The 23,324-nt window shown below is 49.1% G+C and overlaps 2 protein-coding genes across 2 annotated transcripts in view; both read right to left on the bottom strand.

The window, feature by feature from the left end:
* The window catches only part of LOC135286566 (M1-specific T cell receptor alpha chain-like), a 210,553-nt gene that overhangs the window by 97,364 nt on the left and 89,865 nt on the right, over positions 1-23,324 (bottom strand). The gene's annotated exons all lie outside the window — the stretch shown is intronic.
* LOC135286508 (uncharacterized) overlaps positions 5,114-23,324 on the bottom strand; it is a 39,419-nt gene continuing 21,208 nt past the window's right edge. Inside the window, exons 6-7 of the mRNA XM_064399601.1 lie at positions 5,817-5,933; positions 5,114-5,733 (exon numbers count right to left, since the gene is read on the bottom strand). Coding sequence (XP_064255671.1) covers positions 5,818-5,933 — 116 coding nt within the window. The 3' untranslated portion in view covers positions 5,114-5,733; position 5,817. The remainder of the gene's footprint in view (positions 5,734-5,816; positions 5,934-23,324) is intronic.

Below are 23,324 nucleotides of genomic sequence, written 5' to 3'. Positions count from 1 at the left end.
CCCTGGGGAACTGCTTCAGGATCACCTGGCCAGTGACTGCTGCAGAGAGCAAGAACAAAGCACAGTCACTCCAAGATCCAGCAAAGGTCAGGGCAATGCTGGTGGGGCGTTGGACAGGCACTGGACCTGTGGGAGGACAAAATCCTCCTCTTGGAAGCCAGCTGACACAGACGGACAGAGCTGGTGGCAGCTAGCAAGGCTCACAAGGAAGGAGACACCACATTTCCCTCCCTCCTTCTCCCAGTCACACAGGTAGAAGCTTCTTCTGATTTTCCCTAAAGAAACAAGAAGGATTTGCACCATGGGGCTACAAATCCCTTTGTCCTCACCTAGACAGCATGGTGAGGAACCCACACTCCTATCTGTGAACCAGGTCTGGGTGAGCACAGCAAAGACAAAGGGCTGTCCCAGGCAGTGGGGCTGTGCCCTGTGCTGCCCTGCCCCAGCTGGGCTGTGCCAGAGGGGCCGCAGTGCCCCAGGAGCAGTGTCCAGTGCCAGGCAAAGCGCTGGGCCCCGAGATGTGAGTGCAGCAGGGAGGTGCCCTGCGTGTGCCCAGGCTGCAGAGGAGGCGGCTGGCATGGAGGTGCCGAGCTCAGAGGCACAAGAGGAGCAGGGCTGCTCTCCCCGTGCCCGACAGGCATGGCTGGGCAGCTCCAGCCAAGGCACAGCTGCGGCTGCAAGCGCTCAGCACAGCTCCCCAGAGCCCTGCAGAGCCCAGGGCCACGCTCAGCTCCTGGGGCCATCAGCCCTTGCCTTCACTCACCTACAATGGGCAAGAAGCCCAGGCACAGGGCACTCCACATGGCCAGGCCCGCTCTGCGTGGCCTCTCTCCAGCTTCTCTGAGCCTGCACAGCAGCTCTGCCCACTCCTGCCCTGCCTGGGCCTGTGTCACTGCTCTCAGGCCCAGTCCCTGCTGGTCCCTCCCTCTGCCTGTGACAACAGTGAGGGGGAGAGGTGGGGCACCAGGAGCAGAACTTGAAGCTCTTGGTGCTCTCCTGTGTGTCTCTCACCCTGGGTGGTCCCTGTTATTCTGTTAAGCCCTCTCCGTATTCCTACTTTCTGTGATCCTGTGAAAGAGTCTCAGACTTGCTTTGGAGTGGCTCAGTGGGAACACTAAATTGGGAAATACCATTCCTAAACCACAACTGCCTCATTTGGCATCCAGTGTGGGGCATTAAGGGTTGAGATAAGATCAGATCTGCCCTGTGTGGGCTGCAGACAAATCTGATCTCAGCATTAGTGGTATCAGGTATGGAGCCACTGGTGCCAATGCTGCTGGGGCTGTTCCTGTGGCTGTGGAACCTAACCCTGTGTATGTTCCCAGGGGAGCTCCCCATGATGATATTTATGAGGGGCTGTGTGCACTGAGAAGGGGATTGGGAAGAGGACAGAAACTCTCAGCCTCTGGAGGTGGCTCCCGTCCAGCATTAGAGAAAGATATTGTCCCAAGGATGATCCTGCAGTGCACCCAGGCAGGTGGAACCCCATGGCCAGACACTCTATTTGCCGTCAAAATAAAACTGTGTGTGCTCAATGCCTCTTAGAGGTGCCTACGTAATGAAGTCTAGGGTGTTTCTGCTCTGTACAAATGAAAAGGAAAAAAGGCTGGGAGAGGCAAGGCAAGGCACCAAGGAGAAATGAGGCCGTGCTGGACAGGAGCCCAGACAACATGCACTAAACCTGCACTTGCCCAAACTGCAGCCTGTGCAGTTCCCAGGACAGATCCTCCTGCACCATCAATGGTACCAGCCCTTCTAGCAGCCCTCCCTGTAGTGCCTTTTAGTGCCACCAAGGCAGAGGGATTGCAGAGGTTTCCTGCACCTGCCATTGCCTGACAAGAGCTCTGGGGAGCAACTGCCTGTAGGAAATGTTGAGTGATCTGTCTTACCCATCTGCTGGTTTTTGGTTCACTCTGCTGCTGGGCTACTCCAGGGTGGTTAAGCTGCACAGTAATACGTGGCTGCATCGCCTTGCTCTGCTGCCAGGAGCTGCAGTATGCTCCTGGTACTCTCCCAGATTCCCTTAAAGCGATCTTGGAAACCTTCTGCATAGGTATCATCATCATCCTCGTAAATCCATTCCACAGAGCCCTGTGGGCCCTGGCGGTACCAGTACATGTCATAGCTGCTCATATCACCTCCCTTGATGCTGCACTCAAAGGTGACTTCATCTCCCTCTCGCACGGTCACTCCCCTGGGAAGCTGCTCAAAGGTCACCTGGCCAGTGACTGCTGCAGAGAGCAAGAACAAAGCAGTCATTGCAAGATTCAGAAAAGACCAGGGCAATGCTGGTGGGGCTTTGGACTGGCACTGCACTGTGGGAGGACAAAATCCTGCTCTTTGAAGCCAGCTGACACAAATGGGCAGAGCTGTGGCAGCTAGCAAGGCTCACAAGGAAGGACACACCACATTTCCCTCCATCCTTCTCCCAGTCACACAGGTAGAAGCTTCTTCTGATTTTCCCTAAAGAAACAAGAAGGATTTGCACATGATGGGGGCCAAATTCCTTTGTCCTTGCCAAGACAGCATGGTGAGGAACCCACTCTTTTCTCCCTGAACCTGCTCTGAGTGAGCAGAGCAAAGACAAAGGGCTGTCCCAGGCAGTGGGGTTGTGCCCTGTGCTGCCATGCCCCAGCTGGGCTGTGCCAGAGGGGCCGCAGTGCCCCAGGAGCAGTGTCCAGTGCCAGGCAAAGCGCTGGGCCCCGAGATGTGAGTGCAGCAGGGAGGTGCCCTGCGTGTGCCCAGGCTGCAGAGGAGGCAGCTGGCATGGAGGTGCCGAGCTCAGAGGCACAAGAGGAGCAGGGCTGCTCTCCCCGTGCCCCACAGGCATGGCTGGGCAGCTCCAGCCAAGGCACAGCTGCGGCTGCAAGCGCTCAGCACAGCTCCCCAGAGCCCTGCAGAGCCCAGGGCCACGCTCAGCTCCTGGGGCCATCAGCCCTTGCCTTCACTCACCTACAATGGGCAAGAAGCCCAGGCACAGGGCACTCCACATGGCCAGGCCCGCTCTGCGTGGCCTCTCTCCAGCTTCTCTGAGCCTGCACAGCAGCTCTGCCCACTCCTGCCCTGCCTGGGCCTGTGTCACTGCTCTCAGGCCCAGTCCCTGCTGGTCCCTCCCTCTGCCTGTGACAACAGTGAGGGGGAGAGGTGGGGCATGAGGAGCAGAACTTGAAGCTCTTGGTGCTCTCCTGTGTGTCCCTCACCCTGGGGCTTAACAGAATAACACCCTGTTATTCTGTTAAGCCCTCTCCGTATTCCTGCTTTCAGTGATCCTGTGAAAGAGTCTCAGGCTTGCTTTGGAGTGGCTCAGTGGGAACACTAAATTGGGAAATACAATTCCTAAACCACAACTGCCTCATTTGGCATCAGTGTGGGGCATTAAGGGTTGAGATAAGAACATATAAGAGCAGCCCAAGTGGGCTGGAGACCAATCTGATCTCAGCATTAGTGGTATCAGGTATGGAGCCACTGGTGCCAATGCTGCAGGGGCTGTTCCTGTGGCTGTGGAACCTCACCCTTTGTATCTTCCTATATGAGCTCCAGTGGTTTGTTTGTTTGTTTGTTTTTTTGTTTTTCATTCCCTGTTTGGGCTATTTGCTGGATTTCGTGAGTTTGAAATTGTTTTGAGAACAATAAACACTTAGGCCAGAAGGTAGCAGGAAAGACTCCTAACGAGTTTCTGTTTATGTTATGTTCTAATTTTATCAGGAAGTTTGTAGGATTTGGGGACAAATATCAAGTCAGATTATGACCAGGAGATGCAGGAATATGATTATTACATTGTATATTTAATGTGGTATAAGAAAACTGAAGGGTTCAGTGGTACAAAAAGCTATTTATTATTGCCCATTCTTATGGTGTTCTTCACGATGCTTTCCCATGTAACCTCTTGGGAGAGAGCTTTATTTTCAGGATGCTTTTAATGTTCTCTGCCACTGGAGAGAGCTCTCACCATTTTGACTTGATCAGCAGGGCAGATGTCAGATACCACACTGCATGTTAGAGAATCAAGGCATTACTTTATCCTGGCCTGAAGATGCGACAGAAATAATTTCATCCACACATTGTGTGGGTGGTGCAGAGAAAATCCTTCCATCAAACGAAGTTTTCACTGGAGTGTTCTTGTACTTATCCATTCACAGCCCAGGGAAATTCATTGCTTCAGTGACCATTGGTCCCAAGTTCCACAGTTTGTAGTATTTGGTTTCCTGTTGATTCCTTCACCTTTGATGTTGTTTTGCTTCTCATTCTTTTTTCGTTTAATGATCTTTTCCCAGACCAGGTGTCTGACCATGCCAGGGCTGATGTTTGGAGCTGATGTTCATTAATGGTCATTATCTTTTGTGTATCTTCTGTCCTGCTCTCAGTCTGCTGAGATATTTTTATATGTCTGCTGAAATTTCTTTATACACCTTTAGTCAGTGGTTTTTTCACCTTTGTCCAGGGGGAAAGGAACTGAAGTTTGTTTTCAAAGGACTGTTCCGGCACTGCGGGGCCTGAAGGTCTGAGCTGAGCAAGCTCAATGCAGCACCCCTTGCTATGTCCTGTGCAGAGGCTCTCTTGAAGGCTGCAGGAACTCAGACAGGGGGAGCAAAGCCTTCTTTCCCCTTCAGGATGTGGTTACCTTGTGTTTTCAAAAGCAGGGGAGGGTTAATGCTGTCTGGTGGAACTGAGGCACAAATGGTGACCACAGCATCCTGCCTGTAGCTTGAGAGAGGGCATGAGCTGGGGAAGGTGTGGGCTGAGCTGTGTTGGGTAAGAACCAAGTTGCTATGGCAACTATCACTCCATCAAACCACCCCAGATTATTTTCTGGTGGCCCCTTGCTCCTATCCCTGAGTGCAAAACAACAGCAGGGTTTCTTCTCTGCTGACAGGAGCATTTTCCTCCCTCGTGCCTTCAGCAAGGACTCTCCTCACTGAAGCGCCTGAATGGGCCAGAGAGAAACTTCCCTGCACAAAGTGTGGAAAAGACAAATTCAGCCAACAGGAAATCTACAATATCAAAGCTGTGTTTCTGATCCCAGTAGGCTTTTAGGACAGGTGGATTTCAGCAAGTCCATCCCAGCTTTGGAAGAAAAATCACAGAAAACCCACCGCATTTTGGACTAGTAGAACTTTATTTTTGCCTACTACAGGAACCTAAAATTCACATGCAATACATTTGGCAGAAGAAATACAGGCTTAATAAAGAAATTAACAATATCTGGTTGAATGAAATCACTCCAGATTCTACAGAGCTCTTCTTATCTGCAATACACATTCATTAAATCTGTCTAAATCCAAAGCCACAAATGGCAGCTACTGGGCTTGAATTGCCCCAGCAGTTCTTCTCCAGTTCCACAGGCAGAAACACAGCATGCCTGGGAAAGGTGCTTTTAAAAGGCCATCTATCTAGAGTGAGCACTGGAGTTTCCAAAGCTGTTGAAGCAGGTTGGACACTTGTGTGCAAATGCCAGAAGAGTGGGGAGATCTGCTTAGCAGGAGGATGAGGAGAAATCCACTCTCCTCAGTTGTCAGAGGAGAGGAAAGAGCAAAAGCACTTGAAACTCTTCAGTGTAAATCAGCTGGCCAGGCAGGAGTGAACAGTGTTCAGTGTCTTCAGGGGAAGGTGCTGTCTTGTGTCCTGGGTGGTGTCTGCCAGCAGCTCTGCCCCTGCTTGTTCCACCCCCTTGTTCTGCTGGTTCACTTTCTTTCCTGCTCTTCTTCGGGTTCTTCCTGCCTTCATTCCCCATGTCTGGAAGAGCAAAGGGAGGTTTAAAGTACATTCAATGAAATGTGGCCTCTGAACCAGTGTTAGATTGCTGTGAGCTCCCTTACCTCAGGAAAGAAACAACTTGATACTCATGAGGGCGTTGAAGGCGATGCTCTTTGCCAGCAGGACTCTCAAACCCAGCACAGCCATGGACAGCATGTTCACTCTCTGCTCTTCAGGGTCTGCTCAGTGACCAGAAAAGAGGGGAGAGATCATGGTCTAGGTTTTGGTGTTGTGATCTTGGCAGAAAGTGGGAAATGCACAGGTGGCAGTTTCAGGGAAAGGAAGAGCAGCAAAGGAACAGGCGAGAGAACATGGCAGCAACAGGGGAGCTCAGGGTCTGTCCCTGTTGCTTTTTGCTTCCTGGGGCTTGTGTGTAACTGCAGGAGCAACCCTGGAACAGCAGCTTGTGTCTGCTGAATGTGTTGTGTCCTGAGTCCTCTGCCCTGGAGAAAATACATTTCCATGCCTTCATCCCCTGGAAAGCAATGTAACTTCACTATCCTGTTTGAGTAACTCACCTTGTGCTGAGGGGGCTGTGCTGTTGCAAACCCTGTCACTGGCCTCTGACACTGTTCTGGTTCTGTTTGGTTCCCCAAACCCTGTTACTGGTTCTTCAGGCTCCTCTTCTGCAGCATGATAAAGAAAAGACATTTTAAACTATAACCACCATTTATACAGGATTAAAAATATGTTTAGATGACATTTCTCATAGAAAATCAGGGGCAAGCACAGAGTGAGCCTCAGCTGGTCGGGATAAATTCCGACATCAATTTGAAGAGTCAATTTCTCCATGCAGTTGCAGGAAACAGAAGAAGTCCCGCATTATTTTGTTTTTATTCATTGAATGGCCTTCAGGACTACAAGAGTAAACCCAACAAATATGACAATCCATTTAGTTAAAAAACTCTCACAACATACTCCACCTTTAACTTTTTGTGTTGGTATTGGAAGGGCTGTTCCAGCTTGTGCTGCAGCAGGTTTGCTGCTCTAGGCAAAAATATTGAATCCTAAGGAAATGCACATTTTAAAGAAATAGATGGTGTCTTCCCTTTTCTTCCCAAAAAAGGTATCTGAAAGTAATTAAATAGTTGAAAAACCATTGCTTTTAGATGCTTTGAAACATCATTCAGCTCTCCCTGCTGAAATCCCAAATGTCTTTCTAATTTCTGCTGGCTGCCTGGGGCAGTGCTGTCCAGAAGGAGAACACAAAGCCCACAGGCCACTGTCTCCAGGAATAAGTGACAGCCGTGCCACCAAACTGTACCTGGCTGTGCTGTTATGGCGCGGTTGTCAAATTTGGCCATGCAGGTCACCTCCATGTCTTTTGTCAGCCTGACCACTTTAATTGCATTGTACAACCCCTCTGATGTCAAAATGGATGTGCCCTGTTCATAGACGACCTCCTGAGAGGGCATCTCCAAGCTGATGTTCTTTGTAGGGGAGTTCCTTGCCAAACAAGCTGCTTTCCCAGTGCTGCCATCTCCTTCCAGTTTCTTTGATTTCATCACAACGACTTGAGGGTCAGAAGTTTTTGAAATGTCTGTAAAGAAAAGCAAGGTTAGGACAGGATTGATTTTCCTGCAGGCTTGCCCGAGTGCTGAGTGAGCCAAAATTCAGATGTACTCCAGCTCTGACTAATTTGTAACATTGTCCTTCACTGTCTTTTATGTCATTATTCCTTGCCGTTAGTGGTTCAAGTAACAAAAGAAGATTGCTTAAACTCACAACCAGCTGTGTTACAACAAAACTATTGGTGTCAAAATAATTTAGTAGCAAACAAATCATTGTGGTACCATAATTTATTTATTAGAGAAAATACCCTTCCTTCTAGGTGAGATTATATATGGCAAATCAAGGGTGATCTGAAAAACCAATGTCAGGATTTAACTCAGATTAGCCATCTGAATTAGAGAAAAAACATGGAAGTGAAAGAATCCTCCAGCAGCCTTCCTTGCCAGAAAGGGCTCAGCTTATGAAAGGCTGTCAGACACATCCACAAAGATTGGAGTGTCTGCTTAGACAGGAGCATCCTGGGGTGTCTCTTGGGTAAAGAGTGGTGCATTAGGCTTTTCATTTTGCATGCTGTCTGCATTGCGGGTGGGTCAAGAGATGCCCCAGCTCTGACATTTTGTTCATCCCTGGGTACTGATGGAAGGTTGATCAAGGAGCTCTGATTTTACCCCCTTTCCCCATCAGCCCTATGCCACTGCTGAGGAACTGAGGTGAAAGGCAAATCATGCTCTGCCACAATTTCAGGGATCAGCTCTCCTGACCAAACAGGCAGAACTACACACTTGTCCACACCTACAGCAAACAGACACCCAACAGAAATCCCACATTTACTTCCCAGCTGTTGTACCAGGCTTGGCCAGATCCTGTCAGTGCTGTGCGTTCTGTGTTCTCTGAGAAAACCTTGAAAGGCTTTTCATGTGGTCTCCTCTCCAGGCTTTCCAAACAGCCAGAATACAAACAGGCTGCTCCTCTGCAATAGCTCCCTGGGCAGGATCTTCAGCAAGCAATAATGTACCCAGTGCAGTTGCAGCTGAGAGAGCAGAAGATTTGTTTTATCTGACCCCAGAAGGCTCACCCTGAGTCCCACTGGTTTGCATTACCAGGCAAAACAGCCATGAATTCCTACCACTGCTTGCTTCTGGAAGGGATTCCTGTTTTATGTTTATGTTCAAATTTATTTGGAGAAAAATTTGTTCTTCTCCTTTGCTTTCATCTTGTAAAATCACAGGAGGAGCCCTATATTCCAGAAAGTAATGGGCCTTAGCATTTTTAATGTATGTTTAGTCTGGAATAATCCAACCTGAACCAAAAGGAAAGCCTGCTCTGTCCTTAACTGAGGCCTCAGCAGAATATGCCTGGAGTATCCCACTGTGGCACTAATGCTTGTTATTTTATGTAATTTTGATTTGGAGAACTGGCAAAAGCCTTGATACTAAAGTATTTGTGCTCAAAATGTCGTATAATGCATATTTTAAGTTGCAGCTCCCAAAGTAATTCAGAACTGTATTGGAGAGGTTGCTCACATCCTGAAAATATCGGCTACAACTTATTAAGTATCTCAGCAGACTTGAAAGGGACTATGATACTTTAAGCTCAATGTCTTTTACTGTCAAACATAATTCCAGAGTCCCTGTGCAGCTCTGAAAATATCCTGCCATTTGCTAGAAAAAGAAAACCATTGAACAGAGCAGAAAGAAGAGGTCTTTCTGCAGACTGGTAAGTTTACATTCCTTTGTCTCTTTGGAATTGGAGGTGCACTGAGATTGTTCCCAAATACACATTTATTCTCATGCAATATATCCCACAGGCATGGAGAGATATTCAGCAGCACCCAAGGCAGTCCCACAGCTTTCTGGAAGGAGAGCAGGAGGTTTTAGGGATGCAAAATAACATCGGACGTTCTTGACACACATTAAGACATGCAGACCTCTGAAAGCAAAGCAACAGGGATGCACCTGATACTTTAGGATCACAGAGATCATCAAAAACCCCTCTGCCACACCAACATTCACATTTCCCTAGAAAAGGTTGGGGTGACAGGCACCTTTATTTTTCATCATGGAATTCCAAAGAAAGATATGAATAATTAAGGCTTCTTATGATCCCTACTCCCCACATTGGTCTTTTCAGAACACACACAGCCTGGCAGCCAATTGTCTTTCATTCCAGGAGCTCTTGGATATGAGGCACTTGTGAGAATTTAAGCCCAAGGCTATTCAATATCCTTCCTGCTCTGTCCCCAGGGCAGTGGAATTCCTTAGCTGGGGACACTGTCAGTGTGATGCTGGTGTCAAACCAGAACTTCTCCAAGCAGGCAGTTACAGATCTGTCTCAAAACTCCTCACCACTGGGAGCTCTTCACTGAGCTCTGCATTCCTGCCCCAAGTCAGTCAGTGCAAGTCCACTGGAGAATTGGACACTAGACAGTAAATTTGGGCCAGAGTGCTGCCCAAAGTGGGAATAAGTTATCACAAGCTAAGCAGTGCCGTGCTGGTGTTTGGGGATCATGGAATAATGGTGCTATGCAGAGTCAGCCCAGTTGTTGCTGGGAACCCTTCCTGAGCTGATCCAAGCTGAGGGTTTGGCTTGAAAGCCTGGCTGGAGAGTGAGTGCATTCAAGGGATTATTGCAGCTGAAAATCCTTTCAGTGAACAGAAAGCATCAAATTTCTTTCTCCACCCCACCTCAATTTTAAATGGAGTTTTAGAAATATAGAAAAGTCACTTACTTGGTACAACTGTGAGAGTCGTCCCTGGTCCAAATATGAGCTTCTCTATCCTCACACTGCTAAGACTTATTCCAATAACTCACTCTTTTGTCCTGATGTTGAAAAGTATTGTAAAAACAGGCGATGAAAAGCCATCAGTTCTAATTATCCATGAGTGCAAGTCCATGAGAGGATCCAGAGGCAGATTTACTTCCAAAAATTGAAAAGAAAAAAAAGTTAATTGAATTGATCAGTGCTTTCTCATAGCTTGACTGAGTATAGAATTTTCAACTTCTCCCTTTCTTCCACCTTTCAGAACCTTCATGAGCTCTTTTATGTATCCAGGATAAAAGGAAATATAGGAAGAATGTTGTTCTTTTCAAAGACGAGACCATGTCCTTTCTTTCCCAAAATATCTCACCTTCTTTCCCTCTTGTTTTTGTACAGGTCCCTATGCTGTTTATATCATTGTGGTACCCAAGCCCCAAACACAGTGATATATTTCATAACAAAAACTGTCTCTGTTCCACTACACCGAATTGTGGATTATACAGGCAGTCACATGATCTCCTCAGTGGTGTAAGACTCAATGTACCACAGGAAGAAACACCATATGGCTTTCAAGGAAGGATCTAAAATAATATCAGAGAGTTTGAGTTGTTAATGATACCTTGGGGACTACGTGACACCTCTGAAAAGTCTTGGGGAGTTAAGCTGGATAGAAAGCAGGAAAGTAATCAGTACTTCTGCTGTTATTTCGGAGCATTTCTTACAATGCAGTCTAATCCCTCTACCTCTCTTCTTGTGGGTCATAGTGGTAGTGTGACAGGAGTCCTGAGATGTAGCCGGCTGGCTTGGGGGGGTGTTGGGAGGAATGGATTAAAAGCAGAAAATGCAGGAGGGCCGTAAATTGCTGAAGTGACCTTCCAGCTGGGAATTGCCCTTGACAGCCCAGGGATCCTCTAGCATAGACCCAGTTCAGATGCCAGTCTCTCCTTGCCTCTGCCTGCTCAGGGATTTCCCCAGGTTAGCAAGGTCATAGAATTAAAGGAACTCAGTGTGAGTCTGTGGCTGCTCTATCTGCTCCCTGTGCTGCCTCACACAAGTGATGGTGGCTGTCCTAGCTTGAAAGAGAGGAGCCTGCCAAGGAAGGCAGGAAACTCCCTTGGAACGGGGAATATGACCCCCTTCCCTCCAAATTATTATAACTTTGAAATAAAGCGGCTTTCAGACAAAGATATGGGAAAAGGAGTAACAGTTCACTAACAGTGTGTGTATGTACAAGGCAAACAAACAACAGCAGCAGCAGCAGCAGCAAAGAGAAGCAGAGAGCCGGTCCCAGCCTGTCCCGGCCGCAGGCGCTTTCCCCTGTGGTGCAGTTCCGGGCACAGCCAGCAGGGGCGCTGCTGGCTCCCGGCCGGGCAGGGCGGGTGCGATGATTGCCCCGCTCCAGCAGGGGGCGCTGTGGCGCGGCTCGGCTGCCTCTCTGCATGTGGGCAATGGTGGGTGGGCAGGCAGGAGAGACGGACAGTGGGGCTCCCATTACAATCCCACAGGAGCAGCTGGTTCTGATGGCCCTCTCGATAGTGAAACCAGCTCTAGCAGGAACCTTGGAGCAGCAGACTGTAATGGCAATGTGAGAGCAGTCACGGTGGTGAACCAAGTGTAGGAGAATCTCTGAAGCTGTGGCAGGAGCTGTGGGTGTCTGGGCAGACAAGGGGTGTCAAGTTATAGTGTTGCAAAAATCCCTGAAGTAGTGGCAGACAACAGCAGGGCTGGGCGGGGGATTGCTCCTTTGGACAGCTCACCAGTGATGGCTGATCCTGGGGTCAGGCCGCCACACAGAGAGCATGGCCCAGTGTGCTCCTTGCATCGCTTCCTGGTGCAGCACGCACTGGCTCTGGGCTCCCAGTCAGCAAACGAGCAGAGAAACAAACTGGCAAGCTGTACTCACAGTGCCAAAGGAAAAGATAAAAAGAAAAACAGGTGAAAAGCACAGAGCAGCAGTGTCTCCAGTCATATGGCCTTGCCGTGTGGCTCCTGAGTTGAGCAGCCCCTCTGGAAGGAAGCAGCAGCCCCTGGCCCCCAGCTCTCAGGGGAACCCCGCTGCCCCTCATCCATTGCGATACTCCCTGAGCCAGAGGAGGCAATGGCCATTCTGAGCACAAAACCTTGACTGGAGAGGGAATTTAAGCCATTCCCAAAACAGAAATACGGGTAGAAAACACGAGAGGAATGGGAAGAAACAGGTGAGGTTTTCTTGGGACAAATGGAGACATCACTGGGCTCCGGTCCTCATGGGGTGCTAGAAGTGTGTCAGGTGTCTGATGGCAGGACAGCACAGCTGGGCACACACAGAGTCAGCAGTTTTCTGGCATGTACTGATGCAAACTTGCTGACACAAGTGGTTGGTGAGCTGGTCCTCTGTGTGCCACTGAGGAAGAACTGGTGCTGGATGTGAGGTGGTTGGGGCAGCCTTGGCTGCAGTGTCCATGCACTGCTTGAGCTCAGGATCCAGGGAGAAGAGAGCAATGCAAGAACAGGACTGGAGCCCTGGGCTTCAGGAGAGCAGAATCGGGTATCTTCTGGGAGGAATCCCATGGGTTATGTTCCTGGACAGAGGAGGGGTCTAGGAGAGCTGCTCATGTTCAGAGATTACCTCCATGAACCTCTAGAATAGTTTCCCTTGACAAAGCAGTAAGTCAAGATTGTGTCAGAAGTCCAAAATGATAAACAAAGAGCTTCTGAATAAATTCATAAAGGGTGAATACAAAGCAACCATAAGTGATTCCAATTCCTTGTTTTGATGCCCATAGCTGAGAGATTCTTAGTGGGAAGTGCCATTTCTGGTCTCCAGGTCTTGTTCTTCATCTGCATCTGCTTCTGGCCATTGTTGGATCTGAAATTAAAAGCATCCTTGTTCTTCTCTGTGCTCTCAGAACAAGCGAAGAACATAATTCTGAGTTAAAATGGAAACATGTAAGTACAAATGGTTCCTGCCCACTTGTTCAACTGGAGCTGGTTATCAAATGTCTAAAATGACCTGTTTGCAAGAGGCAAGATCTCAGGTTGAATGGTGAAGAAATTGGTTTTGGAAAAAATAGTTGAGGGGTTCTCTATTTGAGTAATTCTGGGAATGAAATTTGTGTATGTGCACACAGTTGTCTGAGGAAAAATAGATGAGGTAAAGCCACCGTGTTTTCCTCCTTCAAGTGAACAGAGGGAGACAGTTTGTGTGTGGTGGTTCAGTTGTTTTCAGTCACTGTGGTAGGTAATCCACACTGTGCTAGACAGTTCTACAAAAACATTTGGGGGTTTTTCAGTGCCAGGTGCTGTCTCCTCTTTCATGTCTTTGTAGTGCTGCCTTTTTGTTTTCCTGTCCCTCTACACTGCTCTACTTCTGAACATCTATCACTGTTCCAGTGGATTCTCTCCACTAAAAATAACATTATCATCCTTGCTTTTTTTGGCAGATTGGACAGTTAGTGTTTTTGGCAGAATGGACCCTTAGTCACTAAAACATTGCCACAACACTTTGGAAAGGAATATTGTTGTTAGAAGTGTCTCACACAAGGGATCTGATTACTGGTTTGTCTTTTAACACACAACAAGAGAGTCAGGGTTAAATACTTGAAAAATTTTCTGGGGAGCATCTCTCAAGCTTATACATTTTCAAGTAATTTTCATTCTATATTTTCTAAGTCTTCTAGACCTTCAAGCATTACTGTCCTCAAAGCCTATTTGCATGCCAGAGGAAAAATCAGTGCATGTTTAAGAATTGTTCAGGATTTATTTTGGTTCAGCTGATGGTGCTTTAATTGACTCTATCTGCTGTTGTTATAGTTGACTGAAGTTGGCTTTTAATTTGATTGGTATCTTAATTATACAATTAGTGGTAGCCTGCAATTGTGGAACATTTTCCTAATCCTCCTGCAATAATCAGGGATGTTTTCAACTTTAACAGGTGGTGGAGGTTAGGATTTTTCCTCTTCTTCCTCTCAGGGAATTTTTCTCCCTTGTATTGCCTGAGAGATTATAAGGATGGATCTTTTTAGAGACAAAGGATGTGTCTTGGTTTGAAAAGACAGGAGTCTGTGAAGGAAGGCAAAAAGCCTTCTGTGAAATGGAAAAGGTAAACCCCCTCCTTCCGAATTATCACGATTTCAGAATTAAAAGGGCTCTCAGGCAAAGATATGGGAATGGGAATAACAGTTTTTTACTAGGAAGAAAAAAAACTAAATAACAATGTAATTTAGCACAAAACAAAAAAAACACTGGCAGAGTGAGGAAAACCTGACACCCTGAGAAGTCAGGGTGTTGATAGTAGTCCAGCCAGATGGTGGCTGCTCCTCCTGGAGCGGCGATCTGCAGAAGGGTGTAGATCCTTTCTGAAAATGCGGCGAAGGAGCAGCTGGGCCTTGGTTCCTGATTACTCTGGGAAATCCAGCAAAGAAGGCTGTCTGTGGTCTCAGAAATGCTTGTTTTATGGTGGCAGGGATGCTTGGCTCCTCCCTCTGGGTGGAGTATCTCCCAATGGGATGATGTAACTAATCTTACCACCCACAGTGAGTAATTCAATAGCCCATTAACAGGAGATTATCTTCCTGGCAGTGTCATTGTTCTTGAAAGAGATAAGAAAAACTGCCTAACCCCCAAGAGATGGCAAAAAAAGAATACATGCTTATTTTACAAGCCAGGACATTATATAGCCCATTAGCAGGAGATTATCTTCCTGGCAGTGTCATTGTTCTTGAAAGAGATAAGAAAAAACTGCCTAACCCCCAACAGATGGCAAAATAGAATACATGCTTATTTTACAAGCCAGGACAGGATGTGACTGGGATGTTGAATAGGGAGAGGGGTGCAGTTGTCTTCCCTCTTAGCTTGGGGGCATTCTCTTGGGAATTGAAGAAATGAGATTTTGGCTGGGGGTGAAATCAGGGAGCTGGGCTCAGCTCCTCGCTGGCACTCGCTCTGGGGATTGGAGGAGGTCACAGTCTTGGTGCTGGGCTGCTGCTGCGGGGAGAATTCACTGCCACCACGGAATTCTGTCCTCCACTGCTCCTCCTACCATGGCTGAGCCTTTGCTTGTAAGGGTACCTCTCTTAAATCCCATCTCACAGGGAGAGACACTCACCATCAGTTCAGGTGCCTCAGGGGACACCTGGGAGCCAGACCCCTTAGCCCCTCTGGAGGGAGCATCTCCTGGCTGTTTGTGGGGGCCTGCCTGCCACTGCCCAGCCCCGCTGGTTTCTGCCACTGCTTCAGGGATTTTTCTACACTTTAACTCCACACCCCATGTCTGCCTGACATCATGCAGTGCTTGGCACATCTCTGGAGTTTTTGGTACTGTTTGCCACCCTGGGTGTGTTTGGAGCAGATACAATTTCTTGGGGCAATCTGTTTCATCACAGTCATTTTAAAAAAGGACATTCTTCATTGTATCTTGTGTGAATCTATCCTCTCTTTGTACAAAAATATTACCCCTTCTCCCATCACTACAGGCTGTATTAAAAAATATTTCCCCATCCTTTTTAAAACTTCTTTGTTTAAAAGAAGCCTTTTTCAATTTCACCCTTTCTGTGGTCCTATGAAAGACTCACTCACAGGTGCATTCCCATCCCTGCAGGAGATATTTGCCTCAGGCAGAGGAGAAACTTCCCTTGCAATGTCTGTAACTTCCTTGCTAGAGGAGGACGCTTAGAGCAATATTACCAAGAGAAGTTACTTTTAAATAATTTAGAAAAACACATGGCTTTGCAAAGTTAAGGAAGAACAAGCATTCTCAATTGACCAGTCTATTGTCTGCTTCCTGGAGCTTGACAAGTCTATTTCTGGCCACGGCTTGTTAATGTAGGAGGCAATCCTGGGCAGAGTAGATGGGAGGAAAATAAACTGGGAAATGATGAGTAGAAGCTCTTTCTTTCTCCCTTGCAGAAACCAAAGGCCACTGCTGGAGGACTGCAAGGGACAGTCATGTGACAAATTTCCCTGTCAGCAATTTCTTGTCTGCACTAAATGCACCTAGATCTCCCAGGCTCTCCTGATATGTCAGCTGTTCCCTCCCTTGTGTTCCTGGCTCTTCACTGCACAGTTCCCCTCTGTCCATGTCTTTCCCAGGCTTGGGAGCCCAGCAGGGGACACAGCTGTCCCCAGCCCCAGCAGTGCTGAGCTGAAGAGGATTCCTCCCCAGTGAGCAAGGAGTCAGGACAACATGCCAGGAGGCTGCATGGACAAACGAGGCTGGGAAAACGTGGGCCCACTGCTGAATGGGTTGGGAACCAGGTGACACAGGACATGGGACAGGGCTGAGGTCCTGAATGCTTTATTCACCTCAGGCTTCAGCAGATGGATCAGTTTTAGGAATTTCATTTCCCACAGCCCAGGAGGACAGGCTGGGAGGAAGAATATGTAACCTTGCACTATCCATGTCACTGAGCCTTCTCTAGGCCATAATAAAAGGCTTTGTCCAGAAGGTTTCTAGGGAAGTCAGTGCTGTGAGCACACCTGAATGAAGAATGCACAACATCCACTCTCTCCTCACCCAGCAAGACCCTTTGTCTCACTGTAGAAGGCTGTAAATGTGGCTCAGCCAAATTCCAACTTCCCAAAGCCTTGCTGTGTGTCCCTGAGGAAAACGGGCTGGGAGAGGCAAGGCAAGGCACCCAGGAGAAATGAGGCTGTGCTGGACAGGAGCCCAGGCAACGTGCACTAAATCTGCACTTGCCCTAACTGCAGCCTGTGCAGTTCCCAGGACAGATCCTCCTGCACCATCAGTGGTACCAGCCCTTCTAGCAGCCCTCCCTGCAGTGCCTTTTAGTGCCACCAAGCCAGAGGGATGTTTCCTGCACCTGCCATTGCCTGACAAGAGCTCTGAGGAGCAGCTGCAAGAAAGAAATGTTGAGCGATCTGTCTTCCCCATCTGCTGGTTTTTGGTTCACTCTGCTGCAGAGCTGCTCCAGGGTGATTCTTGCTCCACAGTAATACGTTGCTGCATCACCTGGCTCTGCTGCCAGGAGCTCCAGTGGAAATAAGTTCTTGGAGCTGTCCTCTCTTGCCTTAAAGCGATCTTGGAAACCTTCTCCGTACTTATAACCGTCCCTGGAAATCCATTCCATGCCCCGTGGGCCCTGACGGTACCAGTACATTAAGTACCTGCTCACAGAACCTCCCTTCATGCTGCAGTGGAAGGTGACTGCATTTCCCTCTCGCACGGTCTGTTCCCTGAGGAGCTGCTCCAAGACCACCTGGCCAGTGACTGCTGCACAGAGCAAGAACAAAGCACAGTCACTGCAAGATCCAGCAATGGTTAGCGCAGTGCTGGTGTGGCTTTGGGGTGTTCGACAGGCACTGGACCTGTGGGAGGACAAAATCGTCCACTTGGAAGCCAGCTGACACAGACGGACAGAGCTGGTGACAGCTAGCAAAGCTCACAAGGAAGGAGACACCACATTTCCCTCCATCCTTCTCCCAGTCACACAGGTAGAAGCTTCTTCTGATTTTCCCCAAAGAAACAAGAAGGATTTGCACATGATGGGACAAATCCCTTTGTCCTTGCTAAGACAGGATGATGAGGAACCCACTCTTCTCTCTGTGAATCTTCTCTGAGTGAGCACAGCAAAGACAAAGGGCTGTCCCAGGCAGTGGGGTTGTGCCCTGTGCTGCCATGCCCCAGCTGGGCTGTGCCAGAGGGGCCGCAGTGCCCCAGGAGCAGTGTCCAGTGCCAGGGCAAAGCGCTGGGCCCCGAGATGTGAGTGCAGCAGGGAGGTGCCCTGCGTGTGCCCAGGCTGCAGAGGAGGCAGCTGACATGGAGGTGCCGAGCTCAGAGGCACAAGAGGAGCAGGGCTGCTCTCCCCGTGCCCCACAGGCATGGCTGGGCAGCTCCAGCCAAGGCACAGCTCTGGCTGCCAGCGCTCAGCACAGCTCCCCAGAGCCCTGCAGAGCCCAGGGCCATGCTCAGCTCCTGGGGCCATCAGCCCTTGCCTTCACTCACCTACAATGGGCAAGAAGCCCAGGCACAGGGCACTCCACATGGCCAGGCCCGCTCTGCGTGGCCTCTCTCCAGCTTCTCTGAGCCTGCACAGCAGCTCTGCCCACTCCTGCCCTGCCTGGGCCTGTGTCACTGCTCTCAGGCCCAGTCCCTGCTGGTCCCTCCCTCTGCCTATGACAACAGGGAGGGGGAGAGGTGGGGCACCAGGAGCAGAACTTGAAGCTCTTGGTGCCCTCCTGTGTGTCTCTCACACTTGGTGGTCCCTGTTATTCTGTTAAGCCCTCTCCATATTCCTGCTTTCTGTGATCCTGTGAAAGAGTCTCAGGCTTGCTTTGGAGTGGCTCAGTGGGAACACTAAATTGGGAAATACCATTCCTAAACCACAACTGCCTCATTTGGCATCCAGTGTGGGGCTTTAAGGGTTGAGATAAGATCAGATCTGCCCCAAGTGGGCTGGAGACAAATGTGATGTCAGCATTAGATGTACCAGGTATGGAGCCACTGGTGCCAATGCTGCTGGGGCTGTTCCTGTGGCTGTGGAACCTCACCCTTTGTATGTTCCCATGGGAGCTCCCCATGATGATATTATGAGGGGATGAGGGCACTGAGAAGGGGATTGGGAAGAGGACAGAAACTCTCAGCCTCTGGAGGTGGCTCCCATCCAGCATTAGAGAAAGATATTGTCCCAAGGATGATCTTTCAGTGCACCCAGGCAGGTGGATCCCCGTGGCCAGAGACTCTATTGGCCAACAAAATAAAACTGTGTGTGCACAATGCCTGTTAGAGGTGCCCACGTAATGAAGTCTAGGGTGTTTCTGCTCTGTACAAATGAAAAGGAAAAAGGGCTGGGAGGCAAGGTAAGGCACCCAGGAGAAATGATTCCATGCTGGACAGGAGCCCAGGCAACGTGCACTAAACCTGCACTTGCCCAAACTGCAGCCTGTGCAGTTCGCAGGACAGATCCTCCTGCACCATCAGTGGTACCAGCCCTTCTAGCAGCCCTCCCTGCAGTGCCTTTTAGTGCCACCAAGCCAGAGGGATGTTTCCTGCACCTGCCATTGCCTGACAAGAGCTCTGGGGAACAGCTGCCAGAAGGAAATGCTGAGTGATCTGTCTTCCCCATCTGCTGGTTTTTGGTTCACTCTGCTGCAGGGCTGCTCCAGTGTGATTCTGCTCCACAGTAATACGTGGATGCATCACCTTGCTCTGCTGCCAGGATTTGCAGTGTCAAGCTGTTCTGGGAGCTCTTCAGCCTTGCCTTAAAGCGATCTTGGAAACCTTCTCCATATTTATTACCCTCCTTGTAAATCCATTCCAGAGAGCCAGCTGGGCCCTGACGGTACCAGTACATTAAGTAGCTGCTCATACGACCTCCCTTCATGCTGCAGTGGAAGGTGATTCCATTTCCCTCTCGCACGGTCACTCCCCTGGGGTTCTGCTTCAAGCTCACCTGGCCAGTGACTGCTGCAGAGAGCAAGAACAAAGCACAGTCACTGCAAGATCCAGCAATGGTTAGCGCAGTGCTCGTGGGGCTTTGGAGTGGAACTGGGTCTGTGGGAGGACAAAATCGTCCTCTTGGAAGCCAGCTGACACAGACGGGCAGAGCTGGTGGCAGCTAGCAAGGCTCACAAGGAAGGACACACCACCTTTCCCTTCATCATTTTCGGTAACACAGAATGCCTTTTCGGACATTCCCCATAGAAGCAGGAAGGATTTGCACCATGGGGGGGAGAAATCCCTTTCTCCTTGCCTAGACAGGATGGTGAGGAACCCACTCTTCTGTCCCTGAACCAATTCTGGGTGAGCACAGCAAAGACAAAGGGCTGTCCCAGGCAGTGGGGTTGTGCCCTGTGCTGCCATGCCCCAGCTGGGCTGTGCCAGAGGGGCCGCAGTGCCCCAGGAGCAGTGTCCAGTGCCAGGGCAAAGCGCTGGGCCCCGAGATGTGAGTGCAGCAGGGAGGTGCCCTGCGTGTGCCCAGGCTGCAGAGGAGGCAGCTGGCATGGAGGTGCCGAGCTCAGAGGCACAAGAGGAGCAGGGCTGCTCTCCCCGTGCCCCACAGGCATGGCTGGGCAGCTCCAGCCAAGGCACAGCTCTGGCTGCAAGCGCTCAGCACAGCTCCCCAGAGCCCTGCAGAGCCCAGGGCCACGCTCAGCTCCTGGGGCCATCAGCCCTTGCCTTCACTCACCTACAATGGGCAAGAAGCCCAGGCACAGGGCACTCCACATGGCCAGGCCCGCTCTGCGTGGCCTCTCTCCAGCTTCTCTGTGCCTGCACAGCAGCTCTGCCCACTCCTGCCCTGCCTGGGCCTGTGTCACTGCTCTCAGGCCCAGTCCCTGCTGGTCCCTCCCTCTGCCTGTGACAACAGTGAGGGGGAGAGGTGGGGCACCTGGGGCAGAACTTGAAGCTCTTGGTGCCCTCCTGTGTGTCTCTCACACTTGGTGGTCCCTGTTATTCTGTTAAGCCCTGTCCATATTCCTGCTTTCTGTAATTCTGTGAAAGAGTCTCAGACTTGCTTTGGAGTGGCTCAGAGGGAACACTAAATTGGGAAATACCATTCCTAAACCACAACTGCCTCATTTGGCATCCAGTGTGGGGCATTAAAGGCTGAGATAAGAACAGATAAGAACAGCCCAAGTGGTCTGGAGACCACTCTGATCTCAGCATTAGTGGTATCAGGTATGGAGCCGCTGGTGCCAATGCTGCTGGGGCTGTTCCTGTGGCTGTGGAACCTCACCCTTTGTATCTTCCTATATGAGCTCCAGTGGTTTGTTTGTTTGTTTGTTTTTTTGTTTTTCATTCCCTGTTTGGGCTATTTGCTGGATTTCGTGAGTTTGAAATTGTTTTGAGAACAATAAACACTTAGGCCAGAAGGTAGCAGGAAAGACTCCTAACGAGTTTCTGTTTATGTTATGTTCTAATTTTATCAGGAAGTTTGTAGGATTTGGGGACAAATATCAGGTCAGATTATGACCAGGAGATACAGGAATATGATTATTACATTGTATATTTAATGTGGTAAAAGAAAACTGAAGGGTTCAGTGGTACAAAAAGCTATTGATTATTGCCCATTCTTATGGTGTTCTTCACGATGCTTTCCCACATAACCTCTTGGGAGAGAGCTTTATTTTCAGGATGCTTTTAATGTTCTCTGCCACTGGAGAGAGCTCTCACCATTTTGACTTGATCAGCAGGGCAGATGTCAGATACCACACTGCATGTTAGAGAATCAAGGCATTACTTTATCCTGGCCTGAAGGTGGGACAGAAATAATTTCATCCACACATTGTGTGGGTGGTGCAGAGAAAATCCTTCCATCAAACAAAGTTTTCACTGGAGTGTCCTTGTACTTATCCATTCACAGCCCAGGGAAATTCATTGCTTCAATGACCATTGGTCCCAAGTTCCACAGTTTGTAGTATTTGGTTTCCTGTTGATTCCTTCACCTTTGATGTTGTTTTGCTTCTCATTCTTTTTTCGTTTAATGATCTTTTCCCAGACCAGGTGTCTGACCATGCCAGGGCTGATGTTTGGAGCTGATGTTCATTAATGGTCATTATCTTTTGTGTATCTTCTGTCCTGCTCTCAGTCTGCTGAGATATTTTTATATGTCTGCTGAAATTTCTTTATACACCTTTAGTCAGTGGTTTTTTCACCTTTGTCCAGGGGGAAAGGAACTGAAGTTTGTTTTCAAAGGACTGTTCCGGCACTGCGGGGCCTGAGGGTCTGAGCTGAGCAAGCTCAATGCAGCACCCCTTGCTATGTCCTGTGCAGAGGCTCTCTTGAAGGCTGCAGGAACTCAGGCAGGGGGAGCAAAGCCTTCTTTCCCCTTCAGGATGTGGTTACCTTGTGTTTTCAAAAGCAGGGGAGGGTTAATGCTGTCTGGTGGAACTGAGTCACAAATGGTGACCACAGCATCCTGCCTGTAGCTTGAGAGAGGGGCATGAGCTGGGGAAGGTGTGGGCTGAGCTCTGTTCGGTAAGAACCAAGTTGCTATGGCAACTATCACTCCATCAAACCACCCCAGATTATTTTCAGGTGGCCCCTTGCTCCTATCCCTGAGTGCAAAACAACAGCAGGGTTTCTTCTCTGCTGACAGGAGCATTTTCCTCCCTCGTGCCTTCAGCAAGGACTCTCCTCACTGAAGCTCCTGAATGGGCCAGAGGGACACTTCCCTGCACAAAGTCTGCAAAAGACAAATTCAGCTAACAGGAAATCTACTATATCAGAGCTGTGTTTCTGATCCCAGTGGGCTTTTGGAGAGTTGACTTTCAGCAATCTCCATCCCAGCTTTGGAAGAAAAATCACAGAAAACCCACCGCATTTTGGACTAGTAGAACTTTATTTTTGCCTACTACAGGAACCTAAAATTCACATGCAATACATTTGGCAGAAGAAATACAGGCTTAATAAAGAAATGAACAATATCTGGTTGAATGAAATCACTCCAGATTCTACAGAGCTCTTATTATCTGTAATACACATTTTGGGTATTGAAACTATCTAAAACCCAAGTCTACAAATGTCAGTTTCGGGGCTGGAATTGCCCCAGCAGTGCTTCTCCAGTTGCACAGGCAGAAACACAGCATGCCTGGGAAAGGTGCTTTTAAAAGGCCATCTATCTAGAGTGAGCCCTGGAGTTTCCAAAGCTGTTGAAGCGGGTTGGACACTTGTGTGCAAATGCCAGAAGAGTGGGGAGATCTGCTTAGCAGGAGGATGAGGAGAAATCCACTCTCCTCAGTTGTCAGAGGAGAGGAAAGAGCAAAAGCACTTGAAACTCTTCAGTGTAAATCAGCTGGCCAGGCAGGAGTGAACAGTGTTCAGTGTCTTCAGGGGAAGGTGCTGCCTTGTGTCCTGGGTGGTGACTGGCAGCAGCTCTGCCCCTGCTTGTTCCACCCCCTTGTGCTGCTGGTTCACATTCTTTCCTGCTCTTCTTCGGGTTCATTCCCCATATCTAGGAGAGTAAAGGGAAATTTGAAGTACATTTAATGAAATTTGGCCTCTGAACCAGTGTTTGATTGCTGTGAGCTCCCTTACCTCAGGAAAGAAACAACTTGATACTCATGAGGGCGTTGAAGGCAATGCTCTTTGCCAGCAGGACTCTCAAACCCAGCACAGCCATGGACAGCATGTTCACTCTCTGCCCTTCAGGGTCTGCTCAGTGACCAGAAAAGAGGGGAGAGATCATGGTCTATGTTTTGGTGTTGTGATCTTGGCAGAAAGTGGGAAATGCACAGGTAGCAGTTTCAGGGAAAGGAAGAGCAGCAAAGGAACAGGCGAGAGAACATGGCAGCAGCAGAGGAGCCCAGGGTCTGTCCCTGTTGCTTTTTGCTTCCTGGGGCTTTTGTGTAACTGCAGGAGCAA

This window comes from Passer domesticus, chromosome 27 (assembly GCF_036417665.1).
Source record: "Passer domesticus isolate bPasDom1 chromosome 27, bPasDom1.hap1, whole genome shotgun sequence".
In the NCBI taxonomy this organism is placed as follows: domain Eukaryota; kingdom Metazoa; phylum Chordata; class Aves; order Passeriformes; family Passeridae; genus Passer; species Passer domesticus.
Note: the sequence above shows the minus strand (reverse complement) of the source record. Positions and strands in the feature narration are given on the sequence as shown.